Source organism: Coccinella septempunctata, chromosome 6, assembly GCF_907165205.1.
Source record: "Coccinella septempunctata chromosome 6, icCocSept1.1, whole genome shotgun sequence".
NCBI lineage: Eukaryota > Metazoa > Arthropoda > Insecta > Coleoptera > Coccinellidae > Coccinella > Coccinella septempunctata.
Window position 1 is genome coordinate 525,183 of NC_058194.1, and position 8,400 is coordinate 533,582.

Below are 8,400 nucleotides of genomic sequence, written 5' to 3' on the forward strand. Positions count from 1 at the left end.
GAACCTCACATTTTACTATATGTGGAATTTTCAGAGTCCGAACGACTTTCTTATATGAAGCGTGACCTATGGTTTTTATCGTCGATTTGGGTGTAATTAGGTTAGATTCTACTTCCTACGAAGTTTCCCGTTCATACCTTCCCTAATTTTTGAAGAAAAGAAAATTATGTCTCCGAACCTCACATTTTACTATATGTGGAATTTTCAGAGTCCGAACGACTTTCTTATATGAAGCGTGACCTATGGTTTTTTTCGTCGATTTTAGTGTAATTAGGTGAAGTACAACTTCCTACGAAGTTTCCCGTTCATATCTTCCCTAATTTTTGAAAAAAAGAAAATTATGTCTCCGAACCTCACATTTTACTATATGTGGAATTTTCAGAGTCCGAACGACTTTCTTATATGAAGCGTGACCTATGGTTTTTATCGTCGATTTGGGTTGAGTTAGGTGAGATACTACTTCCTACGAAGTTTCCCGTTCATATCTTCCCTAATTTTTGAAAAAAAGAAAATTATGTCTCCGAACCTCACATTTTACTATATGTGGAATTTTCAGAGTCCGAACGACTTTCTTATATGAAGCGTGACCTATGGTTTTTATCGTCGATTTGGGTGTAACTAGGTTAGATTCTACTTCCTACGAAGTTTCCCGTTCATACCTTCCCTACTTTTTGAAAAAATGAAAATTATGTCTCCGAACCTCACATTTTACTATATGTGGAATTTTCAGAGTCCGAACGACTTTCTTATATGAAGCGTGACCTATGGTTTTTATCGTCGATTTGGGTTGAGTTAGGTGAGATACTACTTCCTACGAAGTTTCCCGTTCATATCTTCCCTAATTTTTGAAAAAAAGAAAATTATGTCTCCGAACCTCACATTTTACTATATGTGGAATTTTCAGAGTCCGAACGACTTTCTTATATGAAGCGTGACCTATGGTTTTTTTCGTCGATTTTAGTGTAATTAGGTGAAGTACAACTTCCTACGAAGTTTCCCGTTCATATCTTCCCTAATTTTTGAAAAAAAAGAAAATTATGTCTCCGAACCTCACATTTTACTATATGTGGAATTTTCAGAGTCCGAACAACTTTCTTATATGAAGCGTGACCTATGGTTTTTTTCGTCGATTTTAGTGTAATTAGGTGAAGTACAACTTCCTACGAAGTTTCCCGTTCATATCTTCCCTAATTTTTGAAAAAAAAGAAAATTATGTCTCCGAACCTCACATTTTACTATATGTGGAATTTTCAGAGTCCGAACGACTTTCTTATATGAAGCGTGACCTATGGTTTTTATCGTCGATTTGGGTGTAATTAGGTTAGATACTACTTCCTACGAAGTTTCCCGTTCATATCTTCCCTAATTTTTGAAAAATAAGAAAATTATGTCTCCGAACCTCACATTTTACTATATGTGGAATTTTCAGAGTCCGAACGACTTTCTTATATGAAGCGTGACTTATGGTTTTTATCGTCGATTTGGGTGTAATTAGGTTAGATTCTACTTCCTACGAAGTTTCCCGTTCATACCTTCCCTAATTTTTGAAAAAAAGAAAATTATGTCTCCGAACCTCACATTTTACTATATGTGGAATTTTCAGAGTCCGAACAACTTTCTTATATGAAGCGTGACCTATGGTTTTTTTCGTCGATTCTAGTGTAATTAGGTGAAGTACAACTTCCTACGAAGTTTCCCGTTCATATCTTCCCTAATTTTTTAAAAAAAAGAAAATTATGTCTCCGAACCTCACATTTTACTATATGTGGAATTTTCAGGGTCCGAACGACTTTCTTATATGAAGCGTGACCTATGGTTTTTTTCGTCGATTTTAGTGTAATTAGGTGAAGTACAACTTTCTACGAAGTTTCCCGTTCATATCTTCCCTAATTTTTGAAAAATAAGAAAATTATGTCTCCGAACCTCACATTTTACTATATGTGGAATTTTCAGAGTCCGAACGACTTTTTTATATGAAGCGTGACCTATGGTTTTTATCGTCGATTTGGGTTGAATTAGGTAAGATACTACTTCCTAGGAAGTTTTCCGTTCATACCTCTGCTAATTTTTGAAAAATACGAAAATCATGTCCTCGAACCTCACATTTTACTATATGTGGAATTTTCAGAGTCCGAACGACTTTCTTATATGAAGCGTGACCTATGGTTTTTATCGTCGATTTGGGTTGAATTAGGAAAGATACTACTTCCTACGAAGTTTAACGTTCATAACTTCCCTAATTTTTGAAAAATAAGAAAATTATGTCTCTGAACCTCACATTTTACTATATGTGGAATTTTCAGAGTCCGAACGACTTTCTTATATGAAGCGTGACCTATGGTTTTTATCGTCGATTTGGGTTGAATTGGGTAAGATACTACTTCCTAGGAAATTTTCCGTTCATACCTCTGCTAATTTTTGAAAAATACGAAAATCATGTCCTAGAACCTCACATTTTACTATATGTGGAATTTTCAGAGTCCGCACGACTTTCTTATATGAAGCGTGACCTATGGTTTTTATCGTCGATTTGGGTTGAATTAGGTAAGATACTACTTCCTAGGAAGTTTTCCGTTCATACCTCTGCTAATTTTTGAAAAATACGAAAATCATGTCCTCGAACCTCACATTTTACTATATGTGGAATTTTCAGAGTCCGAACGACTTTCTTATATGAAGCGTGACCTATGGTTTTTATCGTCGATTTGGGTGTAATTAGGTTAGATTCTACTTCCTACGAAGTTTCCCGTTCATACCTTCCCTAATTTTTGAAAAAAAGAAAATTATGTCTCCGAACCTCACATTTTACTATATGTGGAATTTTCAGAGTCCGAACGACTTTCTTATATGAAGCGTGACCTATGGTTTTTATCGTCAATTTGGGTTGACTTAGGTGAGATACTACTTCGTAGAAAGTATTTTCAACGTTCCTTCAATAGTTTTTGAAAAATAAGAAAATTATGTCTCCGAACCCCACATTTTACTATATGTGGAATTTTCAGAGTCCGAACGACTTTCTTATATGAAGCGTGACCTATGGTTTTTATCGTCGATTTGAGTGTAATTAGGTGAGATACCACTTCCCACGAAGTTTCCCGTTCATACCTTCCCTAATTTTTGAAAAAAGGAAAATTATGTCTCCGAACCTCACATTTTACTATACGTGGAATTTTCAGAGTCCGAACGACTTTCTTATATGAAGCGTGACCTATGGTTTTTATCGTTGATTTGGGTTGACTTAGGTGAGATACTACTTCGTAGAAAGTATTTCCAACGTTCCTTCAATAGTTTTTGAAAAATAATAAAATTATGTCTCCGAACCTCACATTTTACTATATGTGGAATTTTCAGAGTCCGAACGACTTTCTTATATGAAGCTTGACCTATGGTTTTTATCGTCGATTTGAGTGTAATTAGGTGAGATACAACTTCCCACGAAGTTTCCCGTTCATATCTTCCCTAATTTTTGAAGAATAAGAAAATTATGTCTCCGAACCTCACATTTTACTATATGTGGAATTTTCAGAGTCCGAACGACTTTCTTATATGAAGCGTGACCTATGGTTTTTATCGTCGATTTGAGTGTAATTAGGTGAGATACCACTTCCCACGAAGTTTCCCGTTCATACCTTCCCTAATTTTTGAAAAAAGGAAAATTATGTCTCCGAACCTCACATTTTACTATACGTGGAATTTTCAGAGTCCGAACGACTTTCTTATATGAAGCGTGACCTATGGTTTTTATCGTCGATTTGGGTTGACTTAGGTGAGATACTACTTCGTAGAAAGTATTTCCAACGTTCCTTCAATAGTTTTTGAAAAATAATAAAATTATGTCTCCGAACCTCACATTTTACTATATGTGGAATTTTCAGTCCGAACGACTTTCTTATATGAAGCGTGACCTATGGTTTTTATCGTCGACTTGGGTTGAGTTAGGTGAGATACTACTTCCTACGAAGTTTCCGTTCATATCTTCCCTAATTTTTGAAAAAAAAAAAATTATCTCTCCGAACCTCACATTTTACTATATGTGGAATTTTCAGAGTCCGAACGACTTTCTTATATGAAGCGTGACCTATGGTTTTTATCGTCGATTTGGGTTGACTTAGGTGAGATAATAATAATAATAATAATGTCGCCTTTATTAGAATGAAATCATAAGATACACTCTGAAGATGTTAGGGACCCAACTGAAGCGAAGTTTAGTCTATGACTACTCTTACACTTAACTCCAGAGAGGCCCCAAAAAAAAAAATTACATCGATAATGGTCCAAACCATAGTAATACAACATGTAACAAGACCAGAAAAAAAAAAACAAATCATATGTGAAAACTTAACACTTATAGAAAGCAAAAGCAAAAAAATAGAATATGATAAAATAAACATCACTGAATCTGTCTCTGGAATAATATAGATCTCAAACGTGCCCTAAACTGTGAATACGAAGTTGAATGCAAATCCAAGTTGACAGCATTGAAAATTTTTGCAGCACCGTAAGAGAATGACCTCTGAAACCTGGCCGTCCGATGAGACGGAATCGTCAGCAAGTTCGCGCCACGTATATGACGATCATGAACGGCACATCTCGGTATCAACCTGAGCCTCAGATCGTGCACCGACGGCACCTTCATCAATCTGAACACGAAGCAACCCAAGTGCAATTTAGCCCGATTATCCATGCGCAGCCAATTCAGCTCATTTATTCTACGAGAAATTCCCCTGTCAAATTTCCTGAGCCCATAAATGAACCTCACGCACCAATTTTGGATACTCTGAATGCGATTCCGGGAAAAATGATTGATACACGAACCATACACAACGTCACAGTAATTGAATCTGGATAGAATCAATGTTTCACACAGCATTTTCTTGATCTCAATCGTCAAATACCTCCGTGCGGAGTAAATCAATTTAAGCTTGAAAAAAGCTGATCTCGTAATCTGGGATACATGGTCTGAAAAATTGAGCTCTCTATCAATCAATAGACCCAGATCTCTAGCACTGTCATATGCCTTCAGCTTTACTCCCTCTACACATATGTTCAAACTGTTCACAATATTCTCATAATCTCTCTTGCCCGTAAAGACCAACATTTTACTTTTATCTGGGTTTATGTTCAGATTATGGTGCAGTGAAATATTCCTTAAAACCTCCAAGTCCGAATTTATTCTGTCAGAAGACAGCAATATGTCCTCCGGCAAGAACCTGAATAACAATTGCGCATCATCAGCAAATAGTTCGACCATGCAAAATTTCAACCTAGAAAAAACATCGGCTGTGTAGATGATGTACATCAGAGGACCAAGAATAGATCCCTGTGGAACTCCAGCCAAAACATCCCTCCTGCTAGAAAGCCTATCACCAACCCTTATAGTCTGCGTACGGAGTGCCAGAAATGAAGATATCAAAGAAAGCGAAGAGAAAGAGAAACCATAGTATTTCAGCTTCGCACACAACAACTTATGATTGATAGTGTCGAAGGCTTTGCTGAAATCCAGCAGAACGAGTACATCTATGAATCCCCGATCAAGATCACGGAAAATAGCATCAGTCACCGACAGGAGACATGTAGCCGTGCTACATCCCTTCCGAAAGCCAGACTGATAGGAAGGTAACAACTCTTTTGCTTCAAAGTAACAGCTCATCTGCTGGTAAAGTACCCTTTCCAGCACCTTCGATAGAACAGGTAAAATACTAATAATTCGTAAATCCGACACGGTGTTTGGTTCTAGGACCTTCGGCAAGGGAACCCCAACAGCAGTTTTCCAGGTGGTCGGAAATACACCTTTAAGAATGCAACTATTCACTAGGTGCAGTATGAAGGGATCAATAAATGGCCTACAAAAATTGAGCATCCCAATGTCTATAGAATCTGCACCCATTGACTTGGTCTTGATATCATTAAGCAAATCGGTAACCAATGCCTGCTCTACAATGTGGAAGTCAAACGACAATGACCGGTCAAACTTATTTTCATTATAGAAGGAAGTTCTCTCCATACATAATGCATCATTCGTGGTGGCATTAAATTGTGCAAAATAATCATTAATTACTTCTGGGTCAGATAATTCTCCAGATAAGCCCGACCTAAATCTACAAGAAATCCCAATATTTTTCAACGCCATCCATGCCTTTTTACCTCCTTCTAATGTGGCCTCAGCAATAAATGACTTCTTTGACTTACGAATCTCAAAAAGGACCTTATTTCTCAAGTTCTTATATTCCTTCCACATGTCATCGCTCCGGAAGTTCTTAAACCTGTTCAAGGCGCGATCACGTTCTCCCATCAGATGTCTTATAAAGTCAGTAATCCACGGAGCCTTAGGACGAGAAACCCTTCTAGTCACAACAGGAGCATGCTTATTAAATACGCTCAGTAAAAAGCTGTTGAAAATTTCTACCTTATTATCAATATTCGACTCGTACAAAAACTCAATCCACCTCTTATTTTGTAGGTCCTCGAGAAACACATCATTATCGAAATTGGAGAAGTCCCTGTATTTAATTAACCTGGAAACTTTTTTCTCTCTCAGAAGTTTTACCTCAACAAATGTAAGACTATGATCACTTATGTGATCCACGTTAACAACACCGGAAGACTTGATCATTGTACTCGGGCAACTAACAAAAATAGGATCCACCAACGAACCTCCACGTGATGTTATTCTAGTAGGCTCACTTATTATCTGATCAAGGCCAAACGAAAAGAAACAATCAACAACCGGGCCTCTACCAGTCAACAGATCCACATTGACATCACCCAAACAAAACAAATAACTTCCCATAGGACTAACTAAACTCAACATCTTATTCATGTCGTCAATAAAAGGACTCAACTTAGATGGTCGCTTCTTTTTATCAGGTGGTCGATAAAGAAATCCCACGATGATTGTATAGCCAGACAGATGAACCTTCAACCACAAGTACTCAACGGGGCTCTCCGTTTCCACCTCCAAATCAACCAACTCACACCTCAAATATTCTCTGACATACACACAAACTCCGCCACCCCTCCCGAGCCTGTCGCTGCGATATAGCCTAAAACCCTGCACCGACACATCGTCTGATCCCATCCCATCAACAAACCAGGTCTCAGTCACCCCCACAATGTCGTACTGAGAATTATGTACAATATCCCTGAACTCACACAACTTGGGCTGCAAAGATCTCGCATTCAAATGAGACAACTTCATGTTAAGCGGTTAAAATTAGAGACAGCAGAGAACAACCAGAAAAAAAAATTTCGCCGAAATTAGTACAAACAACAAGCAAGCAGCAAAACAAATGCAGTGAAAAACAGGAAAAACAAAAAAAGCAAGGATGCAACAAGCAGCTTGAACAATAGCAACAAAAAAAATAGCAAAAAAAAATAGCAAAAAAAATAGCAAAAAAAATAGCGAAAAAATATCATGCAGCAATATAGAAAATCAAACAAAAAAGAAAGATTGGGCAGTATCAATTTTTATTCACCACAGTCTCTTTGTTCCTGCTCCTCGTTGTTCTAGTTGAAGAACTCTCGACGCTAGTGGTTTGATGACTCCCCTTCTTATGTTGGACAATATCCTCCGCCTTCATTAAAACTTCGCTGATCCTATCTGCATCCTTACGGATGCGGCACTCGTCCAAGATCTGTATATGCTCATGTTCTAGGGATAACTGCTTGAGACGCGACACTGGGTTCGGCGAATTCGGAGCACTGTTTGACTTCACACTCTCCACAATTTCAACTTCCGCCACTCCCTGATCTCGCACCCCCTTCACGGTCGCATTCAGCACGTCTGATCCCTCCCCATCAAAAACATCATCACACAAAGGATCACCCGAGGGATCACCGTTATCGTTTACACGCACATTCACTATCGGCTCACCTCCAGACAACTCCTCAGGACCATATTTAGTACCATTTACGTAAAGGAAACCGTTTTTGAGATAAGCCTTATATTCCCTTTTTCTAGCCTCCCTGAGATGACTCCTCAGAATTTTTTCGTCTCTTCTATCCTTATCACACAAGTCTTCACGTATATAGATTTTAGTTCCACGTAGCTTAGATCTGTTCTTCAGTACCAAGGATTTCGCTAGGAACGAAGTAAACTCCACCTTGATGAGAGCCAAGCTCGAGCGACCAAGGCTGTATATATTGTTGATGCTCAACTTGGAAAGGCTTAGATTTAAAATCTGATTGAGTTTTGCTATTGTTGATTCCACAATATTCCCAAAATCAACCTCCAGTCCCACAATGATTAAATTATTCTTTCTCGCCTTTCTCTCGGCTTTCAGTATCTCAGACTCCACACTATCCAGACGAGTTCCAACCGACTGCAGTCGGCTCCACACATCCTTCCTATCTCCCTTAATTTCGGCCTCTATTCTCTCCAAATCCTTCCTCAAGGTAGCA

General features: G+C 38.1%; 2 protein-coding genes across 2 annotated transcripts; one reads left to right on the plus strand and one right to left on the minus strand.

Moving 5' to 3' along the window:
* The first annotated feature begins 4,869 nt into the window (after positions 1-4,869).
* LOC123315529 lies at positions 4,870-6,061 on the plus strand. The gene is made up of 2 exons (XM_044901257.1): positions 4,870-5,616; positions 5,738-6,061. Exons 1-2 carry the CDS (start codon positions 5,468-5,470, stop codon positions 5,985-5,987), a joined length of 399 nt encoding a protein of 132 aa, XP_044757192.1. The 5' UTR covers positions 4,870-5,467; the 3' UTR covers positions 5,988-6,061.
* Positions 6,055-7,198, minus strand: LOC123315278. Its single transcript, XM_044900917.1, has 2 exons — positions 6,190-7,198; positions 6,055-6,098 (listed from the first exon to the last, which is right to left on the minus strand). The coding sequence occupies exons 1-2, from the start codon at positions 7,196-7,198 to the stop codon at positions 6,055-6,057; spliced, it is 1,053 nt and encodes a 350-aa protein (XP_044756852.1).
* Positions 7,199-8,400: the final 1,202 nt, after the last annotated feature.